We start from the raw sequence: 27,801 nt of genomic DNA, 5'->3' as shown, positions 1-27,801 counted from the left end.
TGGTGCACGGGCTTAGTTGCTCCGCGGCATGTGGGATCTTGCCAGACCAGGGCTCAAACCCGTGTCCCCTGCATCGGCAGGCGGATTCTTAACCACTGTGCCACTCGGGAAGTCCCTCTTGTGTCTTTAATCATAGAAGTTTGCTCTTCATCTCAGAGTCTCTATTTTAAAATCATGGGTGTTTAAACAGACTAGAATCTAGGGAGTCCCTAAAAGCCTCACCCAAATTCACCTTCTTAAGGAGAACAGAAAGGTTTTCTATCCAGTATGATGTAACATAGAGAACAGGTGGTATATTAACTGTTTAAAAAGCCTGATGCAGGCCTTCCCTGGCAGCACAGTGGTTAAGAATCCGCCTGCCAGTGCAGTAGACACGGGTTCTAGCCCTGGTCCAGGAAGATCCCACATGCCGCGGAGCAGCTAAGCCGGGGCGCCACAACTACTGAGCCTGCACTCTAGAGCCCGCGAGCCACAACTACTGAGCCCATGTGCCACAACTACTGAAGCCTGTGCTCCTAGAGCCCATGCTCTGCAATGAGAAGCCACCACAATGAGAAGCCCACGCACCGCAACAGAGTATCCCCCCCGCTTGCCACAACTAGAGAAAGCCCACAGGCAGCAGTGAAGACCCAACAGAGCCAAACACAAACATATTAATAAATAAATAAATTTAAAAAAAAATAAAAAGGCTGATGCTTTCTCTGCCTTTTCTTCTACCTCATTGAGTTTTTTTTTAAAGGGCTTCCATTAAAATTTCATTTTTTATTTATAAATTTTTAATAATTATGAAATCACTTTTTCTTTCTGCCTTTTTTTTTTAATAATTGCCTCACCATACTGTGTTAGTTTCTGTTGCACAACAAAGCAAATCAGCCATATGCATACACATGTACCCATATCCCCTCCCTCTTGAGCCTCCCTTCCATCCGCCCTTTCCCACCCCTCTAGGTCATCGCAAAGCACCAAGCCGATCTCTCCGTGCTATGCTGCTGCTTGCCACCAGCCAACTATTTTACATTCAGTAGTGTATATATGTCGATGCTCCTCTCACTTTCTCCCAGCTTTGCCCTCCCACCCCATGTCCTCAAGTCCATTCTCTATGCCTACCTCTTTATTCCTGCGCTGCAACTAGGTTCATCAGTACCATTTTTTTTTTTTTTTTTTAGATTCCATATATATGCGTTAGTATAACGGTATTTTTCTCTTTCTGACTTACTCTGTATGACAGACTCTGGGTCCATCCACCTCACTACAAATAACTCAGTTTCATTTCTTTTTATGGCTGAATAATATTCCATTGTATATATGTCCCACATCATCTTTATCCATTCATCTGTTGATGGACATTTAGGTTGGTTCCATGTCCTGGCTATTGTAAATAGTGCTGCAGTGAACATTGTGGTGCATGTCTCTTTTTGAATTATTGTCTTCTCAGGGTATATGCCCAGTAGTGGGATTGCTGGGTCGTACAGTAGTTCTATTTTTAGTTTTTTAAGGAACCTCCATACTGTTTTCCATATTGGTTGTATCAATTTACATTCCCACCAACAGTGTAGGAGGGTTCCCTTTTCACCACACCCTTTCCAGCATTTATTGTTTCTAACTTTTTTGATACTGGCCATTCTGACTGGCATGAGGTGATATACCTCACTGTAGTTTTGATTTTCATTTCTCTAATAATTAGTGATGTTGAGCATCTTTTCATGTGCTTCTTGGCCATCTGTATGTCTTCCTTGGTGAAATGTCTGTTTAGGTCTTCCGCCCATTTTTTAACTGGATTGTTTGTTTTTTTGATATTGAGCTCCATGAACTGTTGGTATAGTTTGGAGACTATTCCTTGGTCTGTTGTTTAATTTGCAAATGTTTTCTCCCATTCTGAGGGTTGTCTTTTTGTCTTGTTTATGGTTTCCTTTGCTGTGTAAAAGCTTTTAAGTTTAATTAAGTCCCATGTGTTTGTTTTTATTTCTGTTACTCTAGGAGGTGGTTCAAAAAGATCTTGCTGTGGTTTATGTCAAAGAGTGTTTTTCCTATGTTTTCCTCTAAAAGTTTTATAGTGTCTGGTCTTACATTTAAGTCTTAATCCATTTGGAGTTTATTTTTGTGTACGGTGTTTGTTACGTAATGTTCTAATTTCATTCTTTTACATGAGGCTGTCCAGTTTTCCCAGCACCACTTATTGAAGAGGCTGTCTTTTCTCCATTGTATGTTCTTGCCTCCTTTGTCATAAATTAGGTGCCCATATGTGCGTGGGTTTATCTCTGGGCATTCTAACCTGTACCCTTGATCTATATTTCTGTTTTTGTGCCAGTACCATACTGTCTTGATTACTGTAGCTTTGTGGTATAGTTTGAAGTCAGGGAGCCAGATTCCTCCAACTCCGTTTTTCTTTCTCATGATAGCTTTGGCTATTCGGGGTCTTTTGTGTTTCCATACGAATTGTAAGATTTTTTTGTTCTAATTTTGTGAAGAATGCCATTGGTAGTTTGATAGGGATTGCACTGAATCTGTAGATTGCTTTGGGTAGTATAGTCATTTTCACAATATTGATTCTTCCAGTCAGAGAACATGGTATATTTCTCCGTCTGTTTATGTCATCTTTGATTTCTTTCATCAGTGTTTTATAGTTTTCTGAGTACAAGTCTTTCACCTCCTTAGGCAGATTTATGCCTAGGTATTTTATTCTTTTTGCTGCAATGGTAAATGGGGGTGTTTCCTTAATTTCTCTTTCTTGTTTTTCTTTGTTGGTGTATAGGAATGCCAGAGATTTCTGTGCATTTTGTATCCTGCAACCTTACCAAATTCATTGATTAGTTCTAGTAGTTTTCTGGTGGCATCTTTAGGATTTTCTATGTATAGTATCATGTCATTGGCAAATAGTGACAGTTTTATTTCTTCTTTTCCAATTTGTATTCCTTTTATTTCTTTTTCTTCTCTGATTGCTGTGGCTAGGACTTCCAAAACTGTTGAATAAGAGTGGCGAGAGTGGACATCCTTGTCTTGTTCCTGATCTTAGAGGAAATGCTTTCAGTTTTTCAGCATTGAATATGATGCTTGCTGTGGGTTTGTCATAATATGGCCTTTATTATGTTGAGGTAGGTTCCCTCTATGCCCATTTTCTGGAGAGTTTTTATCATAAATCGGTGCTGAATTTTGTCAAAAGCATTTTCTGCATCTATTGAGATGATCATATGGTTTTTATTCCTTAATTTGTTAACGTGGTATATCACATTGATTGATTTGCGTATATTGAAGAATTCTTCCATCCCTGGGATAAATCTCACTTGATCATGGTGTATGATCCTTTTAATGTGCTGTTGGATTCCTGTTTGTTAGTATTTTGTTCAGGATTTTTGCATGTATGTTCATCAGTGATATTGGTCTGCAATTTTCTTTTTTTGTGATACCTTTTTCTGGTTTTGGAATCAGGGTGATGGTGGCTTCGTAGAATGAATTTGGGAGTGTTTCTCCCTCTGCAGTTTTTTGGAAGAGTTTGAGAAGGATTGGTGTTAGCTCTTTTCTAAACGTTTGATAGAATTCGCCTGTGAAGCTATCTGGTCCTGGACTTCTGTTTCTTGGAAGATTTTTAATTATGCTTTCAGTTTCATTACTTGTGATATGTCTGTTTATATTTTCTAATTCTTCCTGTTTCGGTCTTGTAAAATTGTACCTTTCCAAGAATTTGTCCATTTCTTCATGGTTGTCCATTTTATTGGCATATAGTTGTTTGTAGTAGTCTCTTATAATCCTTTGTATTTCTGCAGTGTCCATTGTGATTTCTCCTTTTTCATTTCTAATTTTATTGATTTGCACCCTCTCCCTTTTTATCTTGATGAGTCTGGCTAAGGGTTTATCAATTTTGTTTATCTTCTCAAAGAACCAGCTTTTAGTTTTATTGATCTTTGCTATTGTTTTCTTTGTTTCTATTTCATTTATTTCTGCTTTGATCTTTATGATTTCTTTCCTTCTACTGAATTTGGATTTTCTTTGGTCATCGTTCTCTAGTTGTTTTAAGTGTAGGGTTAGATTGTTTATTTGAGATTTTTCTTTTTTCTTGAGGTGAGATTGAATTGCTGTAAACTTCCCTTTTAGAACTGCTTTTGCTGCGTCCCATAGGTTTTGGGTCGTCGTGTTTTTGTTGTCATTTGTTTCTATGTATTTTTTAATTTCTTCTTTGATTTCTTCAGTGATCTCTTGGTTTTTTTGTAGTGCACTGTTTAGCCTCCATGTATTTGTGTTTTTCACAGTTTTTTTCCTCTTAATTGATTTCCAGTCTCACGGCATTTTGGTCAGAAAAGATGCTTGATATGATTTCAATTTTCTTAAATTTTCCGAGACTTGATTTGCAACCCAAGATGTGATCTATCCTGGAGAATGTTCCATGTGCACCTGAGGAGAAAGTGTATTCTGCCACTTTTGGGTGGAATGTTCTGTAAATATCAATTAGATCTGTCTAGTTTATTGTGTCATTTAAAGCTTGTGTTTCTTATTTATTTTCTGTTTGGATGATCTGTCCTTTGGTGTAAGTGGGGTGTTAAAGTCCCCTACTATTATTGTTACTGTCGATTTCTCCTTTCATGGTTGTTAGCATTTGCCTTATGTATTGAGGCACTCCTATGTTGGGTGCATAAACATTTATAATTATTATATCTTCTTGGACTGATCCTTTGATCATTATGTAGTGTCCCTCCTTTTCTCTCGTAACAATCTTTATTTTAAAGTCTCTTTTATCTGATATAAGTATTGGTACTCCAGCTTTCTTTTGATTTCCTTTTGCATGGAATATCTTTTTCCATCCCTTCACTTTCAGTCTGTATATGTTTCTAGGTCTGAAGTGGGTCTCCTGTAGAGAGCATATATATAGGTCCTGTTTTTGTATCCATTCAGCCAGTCTGTGTCTTTTGGTTGGAGCATTTAATCCGTTTACATTCAAGGTTATTATTGATATGTATGTTCCTATTACCATTTTCTTAATTGTTTTGGGTTTGTTTTTGTGGGTCTTTTTCTTGTCTTGTGTTTCCCACTTAGAGAAGTTTCTTTAGCATTTGGTGTTAATGAATTCTCTTAGCTTTCGTTTGTCTGAAAAGCTTTTGACTTCTCCATCGAATCTGAATGAGATTCTTGCTGGGTACAGTAATCTTGGTTGTAGGTTTTTCTCTTTCATCACTTTTAAGTATATCCTGCCACTGCCTTCTGGCCTGCTAGTTTCCACTGAAAAATCAGCTGATAACCTTATGGGGATTCCTTTGTATGTTATTTTTTGTTTTTCCCCTGCTGCTTTTAATATTTTTCCTTTGAATTTAGTTTTTGTTAGTTTGATTAATATGTGTCTTGGTGTGTTTTTCCTAGGGTTTATCCTGTATGGGACTCTCTGTGCTTCCTGGACTTGGGTGACGATTTCCTTTCCCACATTAGGGAAGTTTTCCACTATAATCTCTTCACATTATTTTCTCAGACCCTTTCTTTTTCTCTTCTGGGACCCCTGTAATTCAAACGTTGGTGCGTTTAGTATTGTCCCAGAGATCTCTGAGATTGTCTTCAATTCTTTTCATTCTTTTTTCTTCATTCTGCTCCTCAGCAGTTATTTCCACCATTCTGTCTTCCAGCTCACTTATTTGTTCTTCTGCCTCTGTTATTGTTATTGATTCCTTCTGGTGTATTTTTCATTTCAGTTATTGTGTTGTTCATCTCTGTTTGTTTGTTCTTTAGTTCTTCTAGATCTTTGTTAAACATTTCTTGTATTTTCTCAATCCGTGCTTCCATTCTGAGATTCTGGATCATCTTTAATATCATTACTGTGAATTCTTTTTCAGGTTGATTGCCTATTTCCTCTTCGTTTATTTGGTCCTGTAGGTTTTTACCTTGCTCCTTCATCTGTGACATATTTTTTTTGCCATCTCTTTTTTTTTTTTCTCTTATGAGTGGGATTGTGTTCCTGTTTTACTGGTTGTTTGGCTTGAGGCTTCCAACACGAGTTTGTAGGCTATTGGGTAGAGCTGGGTCTTGGTGCTGAGATGAGGAACTCTGTGAGACCTCACTCTGATGAATATTCCCTGAGGTCTGAGGTTCTCTGTTAGTCCAGTGGTTTGGACTTGGAGCTCCCCCCACAGGAGCTTCCTCCTAACCCTGGGCTCACAAATCAAAATCCTGCAAGCTGCATGGGGTGGCAAAAAAAAAATAACAAAGTAAAAAATAAAATTAGACTAGGAAACTAACAGATATGTTAGAAATAATGTAAAAATAAAAATATAGATGAATCGACAACCGGAAGGGACATCAGTACCACAATAGTAAAAACGAGGAGGAGGAGGAAAAAGAAAAAAGATCGGGGGGAGGGCGTTGGCTGTGGAGAGCAGGACCTTAGCAAGGGTGAGGTTTGGGAGATGGGCAGGGCCAATGCTCAGGACCCACAGGGCTGGAAAAGGCCCCGGGGGCTCCAGGGGGTAGGGCTTAGGCTCAAGCAACAGAAGGGACCCAGGTGTGCCCCCCACCCCTCGTTTCAGAGGGCAGGGGACCTCACCTTGGAGCCCAGCAGGCTTCCTGGGCTCGAGTGGGCAGGGCAAACGCCCTCCTCTCCTGCTCCTCCAGTCTGGGGTCTGGGAGTGCCCCTCCTGCCTGCCACTCCTGATCTCCCCAGCCTCCTTCCTATGCCCCCAGTACCAATGCAGCTGGGTGGGAGGGTGGCGAAGAGGGAGCCTTGGAGGGCAGGGGACTGGCCTGGGAGCTCAGCAGGCACGAAATCATTTTTAAATGTACTGAAAAGGCAATTAAAATTTTCTTTTGGATGATACGGATGTCTGTTTTACTGGCTTAACTACGTAATTTTTCAGTACATGTAAGAAAGGTGGTTTTTCACTTATAAATTATTTCTAAAATTAGAGTTTGTAATTATTTAAAGTAGTCATTGTTAATAGTGCTAATGTTAATAATGACTTTAAACACTTTATAGATTCTAACTGACATAATGTACACTTTTAAATTACTGTCATCCTTATTCTGGTTTAAAATACAGGAAGCTTTTAAGAAGAATTGATATTAATCCAGCCCTAATGGATACCCTTTATCCTTAGCTTAATTTTCTAGGGAATTAAAAACCTAAAGTAGAAAATTGGTTGGATTGGGAATTCCTTGGTGGTCCAGTGGTTAAGACTCCATGCTTCCAATGCAGGAGGCGTGGGTTTGATCCCTCGCTGGGAAACTAAGATCCCACATGCCGCTCAATGCAGGCAAAGAAAAGAAAACTGGTTGGATTTCCTGATTTTGCTTTCAATTTAAATTGAAGATGACATTATTCTCTTTGTCTCTGCAAGATAATCACAAATGCATTACCTATAACATGTTTTCTTCTTTTCACAGCCTCAGTGTTTACTTGCCTGGCAATAGCGTTGGGATTTTATAGACTCTGGAAATAACAGTGAAACTACTATATTATGCTCCTACTCCTGCTGCTGTTGACTTTTTAGAACAAACACTGTGCCAGGATGGATTTACTCTGAACATTGAAAGTTGCAGTAGAAACTTAATACAAGATTATTTAAAGTACATATGGACTAAAGGAAATGTTTTAGAATGGGAAGGTGTATTTTGTCTTTGTTTTTTATATATGTCTTTATTTCATTATGTTGAAAAGATGCCATTCAAAACCTGATTGATTTGAGATAGACAGGCATTTTGTCTTTATCCTTTTGATAGCTCATAGAAACTGAACCAGAGTTTTCTTGTTTGCTTGAACAACTGTAAATCATACAGGATTTCTTTGGTATGTGTTGCAAACTTGTTTAGTTATAAATAGGGAATCTAAAGTATAGAGCAATCAAAAGACTGACCTTGTATGGTCCAGCGAGTGAGAATCAGAGGCTCTCCAACTAAGTTTTTTTCAAAGAGCTAACAGTTGGCTTGTTTTCAAAACAAAACTTTCTGTATTTTGATTCAAAATATCTCAGAATCCTCTTGCCTAAGAAAATTCTTGGCACACTGTAGATAAATTTGTGTTGGATTAATAAATAAAGACCATATAGGTTCCATTGTAATAAGCTCTACAGTACATTTGCTCACTCAGTAAATAAGAATGCCTGCTATGGGCCAGACAACATGCTGGTACCCATGTGCACAGAGCTGAACATGGCTTCCTTATCATGGAACTGACAATCTTAGTTGGAGAAGACAGACAGTAAACAGGTAAATTATTCATTTGTTACAATTTAAAATATGCTAAAATACTGAGAGGGAGTATTTCTTTCCTCCATGTGAAGGAAGCTCCAATAGCATAATATTGTAATCACTCTTCCTTCAACCACCCTGCCCTAGGTGATTAAGTAAGGTGAAAGGAGAAACAAGGCCCAAGTAGCCCAGCCACTTCTCCCCATTCCTGTTTGGGACCAGCCTGTCTACAGAGAACATTCATTCTGTTCTGCTCCTGTAGGATCAAGTTCACCTCTACAGGGTGAGGCCTGCTCTAGTACAGTGATACTTGGGACAAGGTAAGTCCGATTCGGGGGTCAGTGATAAGTTTACTGGACTGAAGATATTAACCACATTCTCCAATATCCGTTTTATCAGTAAATAAAGGTATTATTTAGGTCCTTATATCAGTTCATTTTTTTGAGTTTATTTTTGTATATGGGGTTAGAGAATGTTCTCATTTCATTCTTTTACATGTAGCTGTCCAGTTTTCCCAACACCACTTATTGAAGAGATTGTCTTTTCTCCATGGTATATTCTTGCCTCCTTTGCTGAAGATTAATTGGCCATAGGTGTGTGAGTTTCTCAGCTCTCTATTCTGTCCCACTGATCCAGATATCTGTTTTTGTGCTAATACAACACTGTATTGATTACTGTAGCTTTGTAGTATTGTCTGAAGTCTGGGAAGGTTATGCCTCTAGCTTTGTTCTTTTTCCTCAGAATTGCTTTGGCAATTCTGGGTCTTTTGTGGTTCCGTATAAATTTTAGGATTATTTGTTCTAGTTCTGTGAAAAATGTCATGGGTTGTGGTCAGAAAAGATTCTTGAAATAATGTCTATCCTCTGAAATTTGTTGAGGCTTGTTTTGTGTCCTAGTATGTGGTCTATACTAGAGAATGTCCCATGTGCACTTGAAAAGAATGTGTATACTGGTTTTTTGGGGTGTTATGTCCTGAAGATATCAATTAAGTCTAACTGTTCTATTGTGCTATTTAGGATCTCTGTTGCCTTATTGATTTTCTGTCTGGAAGATCTGTGTCCATTAATGACAGTGCAGTGTTAAAGTCTCCTACTCTTATTGTATTCCTGTCAATTTCTCCTTTTATGTTTGGTAGCATTTGTTTTATATATTTAGGTACTCCTATATTGAGTGCATATATGTTAATGAGTGTACTACCCTCTTCTTGTATTGATCCTTTTATCATTATACAGGGTCCTTCTTTATCTTTCTTTAAGGCCTTTGTTTTTTAAAGTCTATTTTGTCTTATATGAGTATTGCTACCCCCACTTTCTTGTCATTTCCATTTGCATGAAATATCTTTTTCCATCCCCTCATTTTCAATCTATGTGTGTGTCCTTCACCCTAAAGTGGATCTCCTGTAGGCAGTATATTGTAGGTTCTTGTTTTATTATCCAGTCTGCCATTCTGTGTCTTTTGATCAGAGCATTTAGTGCATTGACATTTAAAGTAATTATTGATAAATATATATTTATTGCCATTTTAAACCTTGTTTTCCAGTTGATTTTGTATTTCTTCTTTGTTCCTTTCTTCTTTTTGTGTTTCCTTTTTTGATTTGATAGTTTTCTTTTGTATTATGCCTGAGTTCCTTTCTTTTGGGTTTTTGGGAATCTATTGTATGTTTTTTTGATTTGTGGTTACTCTGGTTTTCAACTATGTTAACTGTCACTATATCTACTTGCTTTAGACTGGTAGTCATATGAGCTCAAACACATTCTAAAAGATCTACATTTCTTACTCCCCTTCCCTACATTTTGTGATTTTCATGTCCTATTTTACATCTTCATGTTTATCCTTTTCTGTTCAATCATTTTCACAGAATTTTTTGGATTGTTTTTTAACTGTGTACTGTCTTATTTAAATGATCTTCAATCCTTTTATATATTTACCTTTTCTATTGTGATTTTTCCCTTTCCTATAGATTGTTGCTTCTTTTCAATTTAGAGAAGAGCTTTCAATATTTCTTTTAAGATAGGTTTAATATTGCTGTTTACTCTTAGTTATTGCTTGTGTGAGAAATTCTTTTTGTCTCCTTCTATTCTAAATGATAATCTTGCTGGGTAGAATATCCTAGGTTGCAGGTTTTTCCCCTCCAGGACTTTGAATATGTCTTGCCATTTCCTTCTGGCCAGCAAAGTTTCTGTAGAGAAATCAGCTGATAACCTTATGGGGTTCCTTTATAACTGTTTTTCTCTTGCTGCCTTTAGAATCCTCTCTTTTACTATTTTAATTATGATATATCTTGGAGTAGATCTGTGTGAGTTCATCTTGTTTGGGACCCTCTGTGCTTCCTGGACCTGGATATCTAATACCTTCTTTAGGTTTGGGAACTTTTCAGCCATAATTTATTTGAATACATTTTCAATCCCCTTTTCTCTTTCTTCTTCTGGGAACTCTATTAGACGTAGTAGATTAGTGTGCTTTATATTATCCCATAGATAGCATACGTTCTGTCTGCTGTTTTGACTGGGTGATCTCCATTATTCTATCTTCCAGATCACTTATTTGTTCTTCTGCATTATTTACTTTGCTGTTTATTGCCTTTAGCTTCGGTTTTCATCTCGGCAATTGAGTTGTCTAATTTTGATTGGCTCCTCTTTACAGTTTCTAGTTCCTTGTTACAGTGATCTACATTTCTATCAATAGCATTTCTTAATTCCTTCAGCATTTTTATTACCTCCTTTTTGAACTCAGGGTCTGGTAGACTGTAGAGGTTTGTTTCACTGTTTGTCCTTTCAGGGGATTTCTCTTGTTCTTTTAATTGGGAGTAATTCCTTTGCTTCTTTTTTCTTATATTTTCTCTATGAATTTAGGAGAAGCAGTTATCTACTGTGGTCTGGAAGGGCTATTTTTATGTGGGAACATCCCAGTGTAGCCTGCCTGAGTCCAATATCTTTGGTGCAAGAGCTGTTTTTGGTATTGATGCTTGCCACGTCTTTCCTGTGTGTGCGCCAGCCATTATCCCCTTGATAGGGAAGTGTGATTAGTGTCATGGTGACCAGAGCCCATAATGGATGTTGAGCAAGTCCTCCTCTTTGCTCTCTGGGTGTCACAGCCCTGTCAGGGGCAGGGTCTGCTCCCCAGTTGTTGTAGTGCAGATCCCCAGATCTGGTTCTCAGCTGTGGTGTGAAGTAGGCAGGACTGGAGCGCTCCCTCTGGGAGAGGAGCCACTGCATGTTCCTCCCCAGGAGCTGCCTGCCAGGACGTGGGATTCTGTGATGCCGCCTGCCACCTGGTGTGTGCACCCACAAAGATCAGTGTTGCTGGCACTGCCCTTTGGGCCCACCTCCTGGTAATAAGTTCAGAGCATACGCGCTCACCAAGCCACCAGCACATAAACCCACTAGAGCTGCATCCCCTGAACCCGCAGTCAGCCCAGGGTGCCCTCAGGCACACATGTGTGGTTCCAGTGAAAAGTCCGCCAGAGCAGGAACCTGCCAGAGCTGCATCCCAGCAACCACAGTGGGATGGCCAGCTATCAGTTCAGCTTTCAGCCCCACCTCCACATGCACACGCCCCCAGTTATGGTCTGGACCATGCTTCAGACCCTTTGGTCTGTCTCCATGCAACCAACCAGAGTCCTCTCCTTGGGTCTGTCTGCTGAAGCCTGAGTTTCAGCACCCAGTCACTCTGCACACCAGCAGGCGTACATCTTGGGCTGGGAAGCGTGGTGATGTGGTCAGGACCTTCTGTGTTGGTCTCTCCATACCCTGCAGTGCCTCAGGCCAACTCCCATACCCTCCTCTTCAGCCTCTGAAGTTCCCTATCTGTCCTGGCATACCTCCCAGCTGGTGAAGGAGGTTCCCACGGTGAGGTTAGCATTCTTCCTTCACAGCTCCTTCCCAGGGGTGCAGGTCCCAGGTCCCATTCCAATTCCTCCTCTTCTCCCTTTTCCCTTCATCCTACCCAGTTACATGGGGATCTTTCTTGAAGCTTTGGTTGTATGAGATCTGAAAGCATTCAGTGGTGTTCTGTGAGAACTATTCCACACGTGGCTGGATTTTTTGATGTATTTGTGGGAGGAGGTGAGCTCCACATCCCTCTACTTATAAAGGGGAAAAAAATGAGGCAGTGGAAAGCACTGTGGTCATCACCAACACTAAAATTAGTGATTGTCATTTTGTAGAATAGCTACATTGACTATATATATAACAGTGAATATACTAAATGATATATATCAACTCACCTGTTTTTCATCACAGTTCTCTTAGGTAGGTGGTATTATCCTCATTTTACAGCTAAAGAAACCAGGTAAGTGAAGTTAAGGTCACACAGTTGTAACTTCACACAGGTGAAGTTGCCAAGATCACATGGCAGATAAGTCACAAGACTTTAACTCAAGATTTTATGTTCTTACTCGATAGTAAGAGTAATCTCCAAGTTGAGTTCTCTGAGAACTCACTGTAGTTGTGATTTGCATTTTGCTAACACTTAGCAATACTGTCCAGGCTCTTCTTTCCATGTGTCCTGGCTCCTTTTTGTCTTATGCTCCATCACCCCTGGTAGTGCTCTCATTTGCAAAGTTCAGTGACTCGCTACCACCCCACATTCCAGAAGAAGAAAGGGGAAGGTGTGGGAAAGCCGTTTCCCTTTAGGGACATGACCCCTAGGGTTTTACACACCATTTTCGCTCACACTCTATTGGCCACACTTGGTATCTTAGCTGCAAAGACGACTGGGAAGTCAGTCCTTATCCTGAGCAGCCACAAGCCCAGGTAAACCCTAATAAATACTATAGAAAAAGGGGAAAAAGAGGTATTGGGAGACATCCAGGGAACCTCTGCCACAAGGGTGCATGCTTCTATTACAACACTCTTCTGGTATTTCCTACCTCACTTGTACAGAGACTAGAGATGTGGCCTTGAGAAAACAGGAGGAAGTGTAACAAACTATTTCCAGGGTTGGGATTACTTTAGAGTCACCAGGCTAGAAGGAAAAGGTAAGGCTGTGTGTAGTCCCAGAAAGTGAGAGAAATGTTGGCTTTGGGAATTCCAGAATGCAGACTCTGAAATTCCCCTCCTAAGGTTAGAATCCCAGCTTCACATTGCTGTGTGACTGGGTGACTTTCTTAATCTCCATGTATGAAATGCTGTACCTCTTTTCATACAGCTGTGGTGAGAATTAAGCAGTAATACATGTAAAGGACTTGGTACAGATCACACACATAGTAAGTGCCCAATAAATGTTGACAAATGTTTTTACTACAGATTGAAAGCCTACTGGAAACCACAGAGAAACTAACAATAATGACTATAAAGGTTATGAAAAGGATAGGTAAACCATTTTTGAACACTTCCTTACAGGCCTTTGACCAGCCTAAACTGGTCTTAGCAATCAAATGCACTTGTGTCAGGGCAAACTGGTCCTGATGATACTGGGCCAAAATGGCCTGTCCATGTAAGGTACTTGCCAGGGCCTAGAGATGGGCAGTCTGGGGTATGGTAGGAAGGCTGATGCCAGTGAAGCAAGCTCAAAGCCAGCAATCAGATCTTCAGAGGGAGGCAGAAACTACACAAGTGCCCCAAGAGAGTCACACGTCTTTGCTAGCTCAAGGAAGAAAAGGGTGGAGTAGGAAAAGTGAGGGAATTGAAGTCAGAACTAAAATGAAATGCCATGGTGGTTCTTTGGTCAGCAAAGTCAAGGGAAAAGAGAAAAAAGAGAAGAAAGAATAACAAAGCCACATATTTTTCATCCTGTCCAGTCAACCTCATCTCTGTTATGGTTGGTTGAATTCTAAAGCAGATTATTTAAATGTATATTTTTGGCAAACATGAGTTACGATTTTTTTTCTTTTTATGAAAGCTGATTTTCATTTTATGTAAACTTCCCTGGAGATATTTGGTTGTTATTGTAAAAAGTTGTCCTTTTCTAAAACTTACTTGTCTTTGTCTCCTAAGTTCAGATTTTTTAAAACTCAAGTCATTTGACATACACATGGCCAATAGGCACATGAAAAGATGCTCAACATCGCTAATCATTAGAGAAATGCAAATCAACACTGCAATGAGGTACCACCTCACACCCGTCAGAATGGCAACATTTGTAGTGAGGTGGATGCACCTAGAGACTGTCATAGAGTAAAGTAAGTCAGAAAGAGAAAAACAAATAACCATATGCTAACACATATATATGGAATCTAAAAAAAAAAAATGGTCATGAAGAACCTAGGGGCAGGACAGGAATAAAGACGCAGACCTACTAGAGAAGGGACTTGAGGACACGGGGAGGTGGAAGGGTAAGCTGTGACAAAGTGAGAGAGTGGCATGGACATATATACACTACCAAACGTAAAATAGATAGCTAGTGGGAAGCAGCCACATAGCACAGGGAGATCAGCTCGGTGCTTTGTGACCACCTAGAGGGGTGGGATAGGGAGGGTGGGAGGGTGGGATAGGGAGGGTGGGAGGGTGGGATAGGGAGGGTGGGAGGGTGGGATAGGGAGGGTGGGAGGGAGACCCAAGAGGGAGGAGATATGGGGATGTATGTATATGTAAAGCTGATTCACTTTGTTATACAGCAGAAACTAACACAACACTCACTGTAAAGCAATTATACGCCAATAAAGATGTTAAAAAAATGTAGACAAAATAAAAAAAAATCTACAAATAACAAATGCTGGAGAGGGTCTGGAGAAAAGTGAACTGTCCTACACTGTTTGTTAGTTAGTAAATTGGTGCAGCCACTGTGGTAAACAGTATGGAGGTGCCTTCAAAAAACTACAAATAAAGCTACCATATGATCCAGCAGTCCCACTCCTGGGCATATTCCCAGACAAAACTATAATTCAAAAAGATACATGTACCCCTATGTTCATAGCACTATTCACAATAGCCAAGACATGGAAACAACCTAAGTGTCCATCAAGAACTGAATGGATAGGGCTTCCCTGGTGGCGCAGTGGTTGGGAGTTTGCCTGCCGATGCAGGGGACACGGGTTCGTGCCCCGGTTTGTGAGGATCCCATATGCCGCAGAGCGGCTGGGCTCGTGAGCCATGGCTGCTGAGCCTGCACGTCTGGAGCCTGTGCTCTGCAACAGGAGAGGCCACAACAGTGAGAGGCCTGCATACCGTTAAAAAAAAAACTGAATGGATAAAGAAGATGTGGTATAAATACACAATGGAATACTACTCAGCTATAAAAAGAATGAAATAATGCCATTCGCAGCAACATTTACTTCATACTAAATGAAGTAAATCAGAGAAAGACATATATGATACCACTTACATGTGGTATCTAAAATATGACACAAATGAACTTATTTACCAAACAAATACAGACTCACTAACACAGAACAAACTTGTGGTTGCCAAGGGAGGAGAAAGGTGGAGGAGGGATGGATTGGGATGCAAACTATTAAATATAGAATGGATAAACAAGTAAGATACTAGTGTATAGCACAGGGAACTATATTCAATATCCTGTGATAAACCATAATGGAGAAGAATGTGTGTGTGTGTATAGCTGAATCACTTTGCTGTACAGCAGAAATTAACATTATATATCTATACTTCAATAAAATAAATTTTTTTAAAAAAATCAAGTCATTTGAAAAGTTGGGAGAAAAGCTATACCTACACTAGTAAAAGGGTACTCTCTACAGAAAGTAAAAGAAATATAATTCTATTATGAAGCCATAATAGAACTTCTAATAATCTTTATAACTAGACCTTTTGATTACTGTGTTATCTTATATTGTAAAGTTTATGTCAATACTTGCAAAATTAACTACTCATAAATCTAGAGTTTTGACTTGCCTACATAAATATATAAAAAGTATATTGGGAGGGGGAATACAACTGAGTCCATGTAATTTTAATCCGTTTGACATTATACATTTCTGCCTTCAGAATTGGAATAACAGCATGTCTGAGTAATTCTGAGAAGAATTTATAGATTTACATTTATATCAATTTAAAAAGAAAAGAAAAATCAAGCAGGTTTATTTAAAGTTATTTCACTGATTAGTACCTTTTCACAAAAACTCCCCCAGAAGACACCTTTTTCTTCACTCGCCTCTTCTCTTTGCTTGACTCACAAGAAGGGTCATCTTCCTACAAAGGAAAAGAGAGCCAAATAAGATTTCTATGCTAGACACATTTTTGTCTTTCTACGTTACTGTTCCAAAAGAAAAAATTTAACCATGACAACATTTTCAACTATGATTTACATTTCTTTTAGAATTTTGTGTAAATACTTACATCAGAAGCACCAGTTCATATTGTGCTGATTCATCAGACTGGGAGGCACCTTGAGAAATCATCCAGTCCTACCTTTACCTCATACATCCCCCACACAGAACACCTTGTTGTTTCTGCTTCTATTTTAGACCAACATTTTACAACATATTACTAAACAAAATAACACAAAGCATTAGCATGGCATCCTCTGGATTCTATGCAAGCCCCATTCTGTTAGGAATCACATTTCCTGGATCCTGTATTTCCTCCTCTGTTCACAAAACATCCCTCAACTGCTCTTGTCTCTTTCACTTTGCCCTGCCACACACCGTTTCTGAATATTTCTCATCCGTTGTGGTACTCTCAGTACCTAGCACAGAAGATTCTTAATACATGCTCTGGGAAGGAGTAAGAGAGGACTAGAAACACAGTGGATACTCACTAGATGTCAGTCATCTTTGAATAATTCTTGTAGTCAGAAAAGTGCTCTGCACCCAGTTGGGCAGGACAGATCTGAATGCAGGAGTTTCAGGAACATCACAAGGCCACATGTCCATCAGGAGAGCCCCTGGCTGGAGGTAGGATTCCCCAAGGTGTTCCCACCTACACCTTTGCTAATGAGGTCAGTCAGCTTAACTCATAGAAGTGTGTGAACATAGAAGCAAACTGCTGTTTTTCCAACACCACCCAGGAAAACAGAACCACACACGTTCCCTACCCCTTGAGAGAGGAATAGATGGGGAATCTGCTGGCCCTCCCATATAGTGGCCAGGCACTGGTAAGCATAGGGCAACATGATGGTCCCTTCTCTTGAAAAAGCTTACCAACCAGTCTGAAGACCAGTAACAACAAACCTTTTACTGGGTCTTAGCATATGGTACCCACTGTATTTCATACTTTACATATATAACAAGGTGAAATAGGTTGTATTAACAACATTTTATAGATACAAGGACAGAAGTCAAAGACATTAATCAACTTTTCCCAAGGTCACAAAACTAAGTAAATGGCAGGATTCAAATCCAAATTTTGTCCAACACCAAAGTTCATGTTGTAACCATTCCTCCATCCTGTCTTCCAGCAAAAAATTTGCTCATTCAGTTCCTAAAACTACACTGTATACTGTGTATACTATGCTACAGGTATACAAAAAGGAATGAGATCTGATTCCCACTCAGGAGTCTGTGGTGGAATAGCAGATATAAAAGAGGTGCTCAGTTCACTCCCCAGCTTTCAAGAGGTCCTCAAGATCATTAGGGGATGAATGCAAAAATGTCTATGAAAGAACACTGAGGTAGGGCAGGAGATTATTAACCTCATCCAACTAGATAGATAGAATTAGAGAAAGAATATAGAAAATGTAGGAAAAGAGAGGAAGCTACTTGTCAGAGGTAGCCAATTTTCTAGTGCTTAATAGTTACCAGACTTTCAGAAACAGTTAATATTTATTTTCCTTTACTTTTCATATATGCTAACTCCTGAAGGAGTTTAAACAATCCCAAATACTCTAGAAATAGTGGTCAAATACCAAAGCATCTACTAACATCAAATATGTATGTTGTTCTATCAAACCAAGCAAGCCTTACTGTAAACTAGTTCAAAAGAAAATATGTGCTTGGCAGTCAATAGGCCTCCAGTAAGTGTTCGTTGAAAGTTCCAAACTTCCAAATTCCAGAAGTTTCTGCATTTGGGGAACATTCTTCACCATGATTAGTCATTTCCTCATCATAAATTATAGACAGAAACATATTTCTCCCTAATATGTGTTTTCTCGCAAACTCAGGAAAAGAGAACTGCAATACTGAGATATTAAACACATGATTCATGGTGCTTAGACACCTAAAGCAATTCTAAGTGTAAATTAAACCACCACCCCTATGTGAAAATGTATATATTTTAAATATTAACCGGTTTCCATCTGAAAGAATTTACAGGTTTGTTGAAGAGATTAATAATACTGCGTGAAACTGTTGACAGGTTATGTGTCTACAAATTATTGCCTGGGTATATGGAATTCTTGTTTTTAAAACAATTTCATGCACTCTGATAAGTTTTGGGAAGCATACACAACTAAAGGGAGATAAATCCCACTTTGATTACCAGAACAGTCTCTTATCAGAGTGTCAAAGCAGTAACCAATAGAGAGAAATCACAAATTTCTAGAACTTCCTTAGACTAACAGCTCAGATTGGATAAACTCACTTAAGCCCTCAGATTGCTCCAAGGACCCTTACAGGCTCCAAGGACCCTTACAGGCTCACAGGCTAGGATGTCAGAGGACAGGGAGAAGCCCAGCAGAGATAGAAAACAAGGGTAAGTTAAACACAGAAGTATTCATAGAATATTACCAGTTCCAGGTTGGCTGTTCTTGATTAGCAAGCATGGCCCAAAGCTTTAGACCAGCGACTTCTCGAATGATACTGGTTTTGGAGATGGAAGCGAGTTCAGTCCTGCATCAATCTGTAGACAGACATCTCTACCAAAGCTATTATAGTTCCCATCTAGTTTACGTTTTTTAAGTAAACATTTTTAAGTACAATACACCTATCAAAGAGCACCCCAAAAAGTGTACAGTGTGATGAATTTTTACAAAGTGAAAACACCCAATGTGACCACAACTGAAATCAAGAAATTGAACAAGAAACTGAACATTACCTGTATCCCAGAATCATCCATTTGCCTCCTCCCAGGCACTATTAACTTGATTTATTTTACATATTTTGGGACTGCATGGTATCATACTGTAGTTTTCTTTTGCTCAGCATTATGTTTGTGAAATTGACCCATAGTGATGTGTAGAGCAGTAATTCATACATTTCCATTGCTTTATAATATTCCATTGTATGATTATACTAAAATGTATTTATTCTTACTGTTGGTAGAATTTTTTATCCAGTTTGGGGGATATTTATAATAATGCTAATATGAATATTCTTTTTCATGTCTTTTGGTGCCCATCTGGGTACATCAAGAGACATGTACTCATTGCACTGGGAACTGAGTCACAGATGTGTATATGTTTAGCTGTACTCAATGTGGCCAAACAATTGTCCCAAGTGATTAAAAATCAATTTACACTCCAACAGTGGTGAATAAGAGTTCCACTTGCTCCACATCCCCATCAATACTTGGTAATGTCTGTTTTGTATTGTTTTAGCCATTTTGGTGGTATATTGACATCTTGTTGGGTGTTAATTTATATTTGTGATAACTAATAATTCTGGTAACACTTCTGAGTACATTTTCATGTTTATTGGCCACTTGTATATCTTATTTTGTGAAGCGCCTGATCCTGTCTTGCCCGGTTTTTTACTGGGTTGTCTGTCTTTTTCATACTGGTTTGTGTAAGTTCTTTGTGCTTTTGGATAGAAGGAAGGAAAATAAGGAAGGAGATATATTTTCCTACTCTTTGGCTTGCCTTTATTAATGTTGTCCTTGATAAAGTGAAGTCTTATTTTAATAAAGTCGAATCTATCAATTTATTTTCTACCCCAAGGTCACAAAGATATCCCACTGTGTTATCTTTTGGAAGCTTCATCACCTCAACTTTGTATTTAAGACATATCTTGAAATAAATGTTTGAATTACTGTGTATAATTCCAGTATAAGTAACATTTTATCAAATTACTATAAATTTTATATTTAAATTTTCATAAATAAATTCACTTATTTGAAGACCTAACATCAAAAATTTTAAAGACCGGGCTTCCCTGGTGGCACAGTGATTGAGAGTCTGCCTGCTAATGCAGGGGACACGGGTTCAAGCCCTGGTCTGGGAGGATCCCACATGCCACGGAGCGACTGGGCCCGTGAGCCACAACTACTGAGCCTGCGAGTCTGGAGCCTGTGCTCCGCAACAAGAGAGGCCGCGATAGTGAGAGGCCCGCGCACTGTGATGAAGAGTGGCCCCCACCTGCCACAACTGGAGAAAGCCCTCGCACAGAAATGAAGACCCAACACAGCAAAAATAAATAAAATTAATAAACTCCTACCCCCAACATCTTCTTTAAAAAAAATTTTTTAAGACCAATTTTTCAAACTAAATCTTCTCATAAGCACAGTGAGTGAGCTGGAAGGGCAAAGGGGCTACACAAGTGACAGTAACAAGTGTCACTAAAAGGGGGTTAGGCAGTTAGGTTCAAATCATGGCTGCCCATCTAACAAGCTGTGTGACTTTACGCGAATTCCTTATTTTCTCTGAGATTTGGTTTGTTATTTGTAAAATGAAGAAATAACATCTGCCAGATATAAAGTTCCTGGCACTGAGCGCAACACATAGCAAGTACTCAGTAACTGTTGATGATGCTATTAATCAAGGCAAGTTAGATCTCACAGAATTTAAATTTTCAGTGCTGTGTGTAAAGTAGCCAATTGAACTATAATACAAATGGTGAGGTGCCCTCAGAGCAGTACAAAGTGCTTGCTGAAAGGAGGACAGATCATTTGTGGTCCGGGGGGTTAGGACAAGGTTGATGAACAAGATGGTTCCTAAAGAGGATTTTGAGAGGCGGAGTTGACAGAAAGGCTTCAAGGTATATGGACAAAACGAGCAAAGGCTTGGGGGTGGGAAAGTGTGGGGCAAGTTCAGAAAAGGTAGGCGACGTGTTGGAGAATAGAAAATAAGGCTTGTGAAGTGGGTTAATGCAGGCTGAGACAATATGTGAGAAAGCACTATAAAAATGTATTATTATCAAAACCAGTTATTATTATTATAAAAAACCTATTTAAGTGCATTATGTCAGACTATCCTAGGAATTTTTTTCTGGCTAAAAATTATGCTCTTGCAGATTCTTTTATAGGGGAAAAAGTCATATGCAATCATAGGTCCTTACCAGAAGGTGGCAGGAGAGATTTAGTCAGAGCTTCTTGAAGCCTCTATATAAATGAGCACTGAATCAAAAGTTCATTTTATTTATACTTTACATATTTAGACTCCACAATAAACTAATTCCTCCTCCTTTCAGATGCATAGGGCTACACACATTTATCCACTGACTGTTTATACAACTCAAATGTAGAAAATTGAAAGAAAGGAAAAAAAAGAAAAGGATATGAGGAAGGGAGAATACCATGAATACTAGTAGACAGAAAATACCTCAGGAGCTCTACACAGTATTTCATCTAACATCAATACCATCCCATGAGGTAGGTGTTATCCTCATTTTAAAGATGAGGAAATTGAGACCCAGAAGCTCTTGCAGAACAGAAAATAAGCAGCTGCCATTAGAGGTCAGTGACATTTGCTCATTTACAAAAACTCGTGTAACCTACAGCAGGACCGCAAAAAACGATGGGCCCAGAGTACAGGGACCTCGAGTCAGCGCTCCTGAAAGCTACACATTGTTGGTAGAGAGCAAGGTCTTAGGAAGGATGTGCTCTATTAGTGTATGACATCAAACCACCCTGGGAACAGACATTTCTGGGCAAGAAAAGAATAATTTTAAATAGCTAAAAACCAAAAATTTTCTATGTAGACCATCAATCTGGATTGACTCAAAAGGCGTGCAGCTCGGGTGATCTCCAAAAGATCTAGGCAGCTAGCTAGCGAAGAACAATGTATGTTCTTGCCTCTGAGGAGACTAGAATAGGCAGAGTTCCTGCCACAAGGTGGAGAGGGAGTGGATCTGGAGTGTCAGTGGTAGTTTATAAAAAGTGTATGTCCGCTAGCCAACACCACATGACTGCCCCAGCCAGCCTCTCCATACTAAAGTGTTCCCAGAGGCTAAACGTGGTATAAGATGGTCACTGCAAGAATGAAGATAATGGATTATGATGATTATTTCTATCCCTTGGAAAATTAAGCACTGGTGGATACCAAAACCCAGAGAAAGTGAATTTGTATACAGAAATACACACGTATGCAGATGAACAGAATGTTGTCTAATATGAGACCAAACCATTAATAGCGACTTCCTCTGGAGAGTGGAACTTGATATGGGGAGGAGCGTCTGCCCTGTTTTTAACATTTTACAATAAGCACATATATTAATACTTTTTCAGTGGTTATTAAAGAGACTAATGATTAGTTTGTACAAAATAAAAAGAAGCCAGGAAGTTTTTATTATATATCATATTTGAGGTTATGTAGATCTGAACAAAATTAACTTACCCACGAGGACTGAAGAAAAAAATTCCCTATGGAAAGAAAATATGAAACGTACCTGAATCCCTACACTATGTCACATGAACTGTCCACAAAGGCCACATCTTCAGAGCAGGGGAGAGTGAGGGTCAAAGTTTCCCTGGTGAGCTTTCTGCCTGTTCTACTGAGACTGGATGGCCTGAAAGGCAAGCACCACTGGGGGTTTCTTGCTGTCACTTTCACTCTATTTTCTATACTCCACCTGCTTTTCTTCATTTGTTCTTTGTTATGTTTCTCATGTCAGTTTCTTTTTAGAGCAGTTTATTTTGGATATTTAGAATTAAAACATACATACTCCATAGCTGTCTCAGAATTCTTATTGATTACTCTGCTTATAAAATTTTTTTCCTTACATGATACAATAATAATAAAACTTACTGCACACATATGAACCAGGTTGCTATTCCAACTGAGAGATAGGTAGGTACATAGACGCATATGTATGTGTATGTATATATAGTTTTATAGAGTAATGTATGTGTGTGTGTATATATATATATATATATATGTATGTGTATATGTATATTCCTTTACTCCTTACTCCTAGAAAATATGTTATTAACTCCAATTTACAAATAAGGCAAAGAGAGGTTAAATGACTTGTCCAAACCAAAAAGGGCTGCAGCCAGGATTCAAACCCAAATAGCCCCCTCCAAAGCTGGTACTCTTAGCTACTCTTGTATACTACTTCTTGAGAAAGATAAATGTGTTAAGAAGGATACTAACCACAGCCGCAAAGTTGGGAACCTGAGTTTTTTCCAGCATCTCCCTGAGTTGATCTACCTCTGCTCGATACTCATCCAGCTGACATTCTAATTTTTCTCTGCGTAGTCGTTCATACTCTAGGTGGCCCTGCAGCTCTTTGATAGTCCTGTCAAAAAAATTTGGTTTCAATCAATCTCCAATATCAACTAGCAATTATTTTTGGTAATAAAGTATCCATACATTATATACATTATATTTAAGGCAAATAAAACAAAGAAAGCATTTTTTCAACAAATATATACTGAGAGTGTACTATGAGCCAGCATTGATCTATACATACTGGAGATAAAAGCAGTGAACAAAACAGGCCAAATCTACCCTTGTGGGGCCTACCTTGGCAGCAGTGGTGGAAGACAGTAAAGAAAATAAATAAGTAAATATATGTATTTCAATATAAGTAAGTAAATATAAGTATGCTGGAAGGTGATAAATGCTAAGGGAGAAAAAAATAAAGCAAGAAAATAATAGAAATGTTGTTGAGGAGGGGGTTAATACCCCATACACAATGACCAGGGAAGGCCTTACTGAGAAGGGGGCTTGTGAGCAAAGTCCAAAAGGAAATAAGAGATAATCAAGTAGACATCTGGGGGACGAGCATCCCAGACAGAGAGAATAGCAAGTGCAAAGGCCCTAAGGCAGAAGAACACCTGGTGAACTCGAAGAAAGAAGCCAATGTGGCTGGAGTAGAGTCAGAGAGGTAAAAGGGAGCCAGAACAAGTAGGGCCTGGTAAGTCGCAACAAGGACTCGGCTTTTACTCTGAGTGAAATGGGAAGCCATTAGAGGATCTCAACAGAGAAACGGCATGCTCTAACTTAAATGTCTTTTGCTTTGTTTAGCTTTGTTTTTTTTAATGATGTAAAATTTACTTTGAGTGAATTACACAAATATCAACTAAACAATTCAATGAGTTTCCACTAATGCATCCACCATGACTACCAAGATACAAAATACTTCCATCATCTCAGAAAGTTCCTTCATGCCTTTCCCAGGCAACCCTCACTTCGCAGAGGTAACCACACTTCTGAATACCTATCGTGTTAGATTAGTTTTGTCTCTGCTTGTAAATGAAATTGTACATTATATTCATTTGTGTGCCTGGATTCTTTCAGTCAATAATATGTGAGATTTATCTGACTTAGGTTTTAGCATGATGAACAGACTGCAGGGGATGAGGGTGGGGCGTGAGGGAGCAGGGACAGGAAGTTGGGAGACATATCAGGAAGATGTTAGAATATACCCAGACAAGCGATGCCAGGACTGGAACCAGGGTTTCTTTCTGCCTTATTGCTGGATGGTGAGGGCACCAGAACTCCCAAGGCATGTTGAGTTGGATGTCAGGTCTGAAGGAGGGCAATCTAAGAGTATACAGTAGTAGCCCTGGTATGGAAGTGAGTGGGGTTGAGGTTAGAGATAGGAAAGAAGAACATTAACTTAGAATTAAGAATTAATTCTAATTAATTCTTAATTAGAATTAATTAATTCTTAGAATTCTAATTAACATTAGAATTCAGCAAATGAGAAGAGAAAATCAGCCCCAGGACAGAATAACACAACCACGTTTTGCTGTATTCTGAGTTTCATCTAACCAATCAATAATGACAAAGGCAAAAGGACATCTCTCAAACTAATACTTATCCAGGTTTCCTTTACAATTAGATATAAGATCAGGAGTTTGTACCCAAAGAATAAATGTCTTCAGATGTACTCAACACAAAGTGAGAAACACATACTAGAGAAGAAGTAAAGCTTACTCAGAGGAAACACTGCAGTCTCAGCTAATAGGAAACTACAATCTGGCACAAAGGCTAAAGCAATCTTTATAAAAAAAAAAATCCTGCTCAAATGACTTACATCAATATAATAACCATTTCACACTGAAATGTGAACATTAGAATTAAACGTTCCATTAAAGACTATTATTAAAATTGTAATGACCTTGGATAATAGGTTTGGAGTCATACAGACTCAGACACAAATCCTGGCTCCATCCCCCACGCTTAGTCCTCCCTTTGTGACTTCATGCGAGTTACTTGTAAATTCAGTCTTGGTTTCCTAATCCACGTACTGAGATAATAGCTAATGGAGCTGTGAAGACTGCATGAAACAATATATACAAGAGGCTTATATAGTGCCTACCATACAGTAGTGCTCAGAAGTACTACAAGCATCCCTAGCAGTAGTACAGTAATATGTCTTGGAAGAGAGGTAAAGGGAACAAAATTTAAAGCTCATTATCTAGGAAATAATTGCTCTACTGTGAAGTACTTTTCTAGACTACAAGGGAGCTAAGAACTTTCGGCTAGGTTCTTAGGCAGAGGCCAATACTAAAAATATTCTACATCTCAAACACTTTAATCAATACAGAGGCAGTCAGGAATTCCCTGGTGGTCCAGTGGTTAGGACTCCACGCTTCCATTGCAGGGGGCACGGGTTCAATCCCTGGTCAAGGAACTAAGATCCTGCATGCTGTGCAATGCAGCCAAAATATACATACCTACATACATACATATATATATATATAGAGAGAGAGAGAGAGAGAGAGAGAGAGAGAGAGAGAGGGAGAGAGAGAGGCAGTGGACAGCTACTTATGTGATGTGATTTATGAGATACCAAGAAGGCCCCTGATTAAAAAAAAGAAAATTTCTTTTTGGTCTACCACAACTTCCTGGTGCCTAAAATCCCATTAAGAGACAGAGTATTTTGGCTTAAGATTTTGTCTTCTGTTCAAACTCCCAAGTACCCATCTTATCAAAGATTTAGATGTTACTCTGAATACATTTACCAGACCTCTTACTGAGATTAAATTCAGAAGAGGGTGAATGCAAGAGAAACAGGAGGTTCTAAGAGTATGAGGGAAAGAGACCCAACCAAAGGAAAGGGCAGGGGAAGTGGAGAATCCATGTGCACTGCTCTTTACAGACCCGTGTTTTGATTAAACTACAAGTCTCCCCTCCTGTCTCCCTGTGTTCCCTGTCCACTGTGGAAAGCAGAGACAAGAAAAGAGGCAGTGGGAGGAAATAAGCACTTTGCATCCTCTATCCCAGCAGCCATTAATTAACTAGAGAGGTACCATATGTACCGAGAGCCAATTTCAGGTGCAGGAAGTGAAAGGTGAGGGAATATGCAAGCGTTCTGAGGGGTGCCACTGTCCGTGAACATAGGACTAGGTTGGTGACTTGTGAGCAAGCAGTCCAATTCGATAGGGATGGCTAGAGACTGTGTTGATTGAAAAGCTCAAAGTAGCTGTGGTCTCAAAAAAGCAAAGGGTCGGGCTTCCCTGGTGGCGCAGTGGTTGAGAGTCTGCCTGCCAATGCAGGGGACGCGGGTTCGTGCCCCGGTCCGGGAAGATCCCACGTGCCGCGGAGCGGCTGGGCCCGTGAGCCATGGCCACTGAGCCTGCGCGTCTGGAGCCTGTGCTCCGCAACGGGAGGGGCCACAGCAGTGAGAGGCCCGCGTACCGCAAAAAACAAAACAAAACAAAAAAAAAACAAAGGGTCTTCCCTGGTGGCGCAGTGGTTGGGAGTCCGCCTGCCAATGCAGGGGACACGGGTTCGTGCCCCGGTCCGGGAGGATCCCACGTGCCGCGGTGCAGCTGGGCCCGCGGGCCATGGCAGCTGAGCCTGCGCGTCCGGAGCCTGTGCTCCGTAACGGGAGAGGCCACAGCAGTGAGAGGCCCGTGTACCGCAAAAAAAAAAAAAAAAACAGACAAAAAAACGAAAACAGGAACTCTTCTTAGCGTTTTAGTTTTGCGAGACAAAAAGTTCTGGAGGATGGTTATACAAAAATGTGGAATGTACTTAACACTACTGAATTCTGCCTTAAAAGTAGTTAAGATATATTTTTTTAAAAAGTACCCCAGTTGATTCTGATGTATGTAGTTTGGAACCTGCAGCTCTAACCTATTGAGAGATAAATCAGAGTGGTGAGTGTCAGGGAGAAGAGGCTGTGATTTGCTAACCTGGTTGTAAAGCAGAGTTTCTCAGCTTCTGTGTTATTGACATTTTGGGCCAGATACTTATTTGTTGAGGGGGGCCCACCTGTGCATTTTAAGGTATTTAGTAGCATCCTGAGCCTCTACATGCCAATAGTCTGTTTCCCTCCATGCCCCGAGGTTTAACAAGTAAAAGGTCTCCAGATATTGCCAAGTGTATTTGTGTATACACAAATATATGTGTATTTTACCACAAATTTTTTTTAATTTTTAAAAAATTAAAAAAAAATTTTTTTAAATTGGTGCACAAGTTTTTGGCACCACAACGAAGACCTGTGTTGGGTCTTTGTTGCTGCGCGCAGGCTTTCCCTAGTTGCAGCAAGTGGAGGCTACTCTTTGTTGCGGAGCACAGGCTTCTCACTGCGGTGGCTTCTCTTGTTGCAGAGCACAGGCTCTAGGCACGCGGGCTTCAGCAGTTGTGGTGCACGGGCTTAGTTACTCCGCGGCATGTGGGATCTTTCCGTCCCAGGGCTCGAACCCATGTCCCCTGCACTAGCAGGTGGATTCTTAACCACTGTGCCACCAGGAA

At 39.7% G+C, this 27,801-nt stretch overlaps 2 protein-coding genes across 11 annotated transcripts in view; one reads left to right on the top strand and one right to left on the bottom strand.

Annotated features, from left to right (window-relative positions):
* CCDC90B (coiled-coil domain containing 90B) overlaps positions 1-8,030 on the top strand; it is a 53,553-nt gene extending 45,523 nt beyond the window's left edge. For all 3 annotated transcript variants that reach the window (XM_067750541.1, XM_067750539.1, XM_067750537.1), the window contains one exon: positions 7,354-8,030. In XM_067750541.1, coding sequence (XP_067606642.1) covers positions 7,354-7,409 — 56 coding nt within the window. In that variant the 3' untranslated portion in view covers positions 7,410-8,030. The remainder of the gene's footprint in view (positions 1-7,353) is intronic.
* Positions 1-27,801, bottom strand: part of ANKRD42 (ankyrin repeat domain 42) — an 85,023-nt gene that overhangs the window by 13,502 nt on the left and 43,720 nt on the right. For 2 of the 8 annotated variants that reach the window (XM_067750528.1, XM_067750533.1), the window contains 3 exons: positions 23,242-23,386; positions 16,165-16,247; positions 14,641-15,223 (listed from right to left, as the gene is read on the bottom strand). In XM_067750528.1, coding sequence (XP_067606629.1) covers positions 15,046-15,223; positions 16,165-16,247; positions 23,242-23,386 — 406 coding nt within the window. In that variant the 3' untranslated portion in view covers positions 14,641-15,045. Of the gene's footprint in view, positions 1-5,874; positions 6,152-8,689; positions 13,819-14,640; positions 15,224-16,106; positions 16,248-23,241; positions 23,387-27,801 lie in introns of those variants that run through there. The other 6 variants (XM_067750530.1, XM_067750529.1, XM_067750532.1 and 3 more) reach the window with 5 other exon arrangements.

Source organism: Pseudorca crassidens, chromosome 9, assembly GCF_039906515.1.
Source record: "Pseudorca crassidens isolate mPseCra1 chromosome 9, mPseCra1.hap1, whole genome shotgun sequence".
NCBI classification, from domain to species: Eukaryota; Metazoa; Chordata; class Mammalia; order Artiodactyla; family Delphinidae; genus Pseudorca; species Pseudorca crassidens.
The sequence above is the reverse complement of the archived record's forward strand: the minus strand, read 5'-3'. Positions and strand labels throughout refer to the sequence as shown.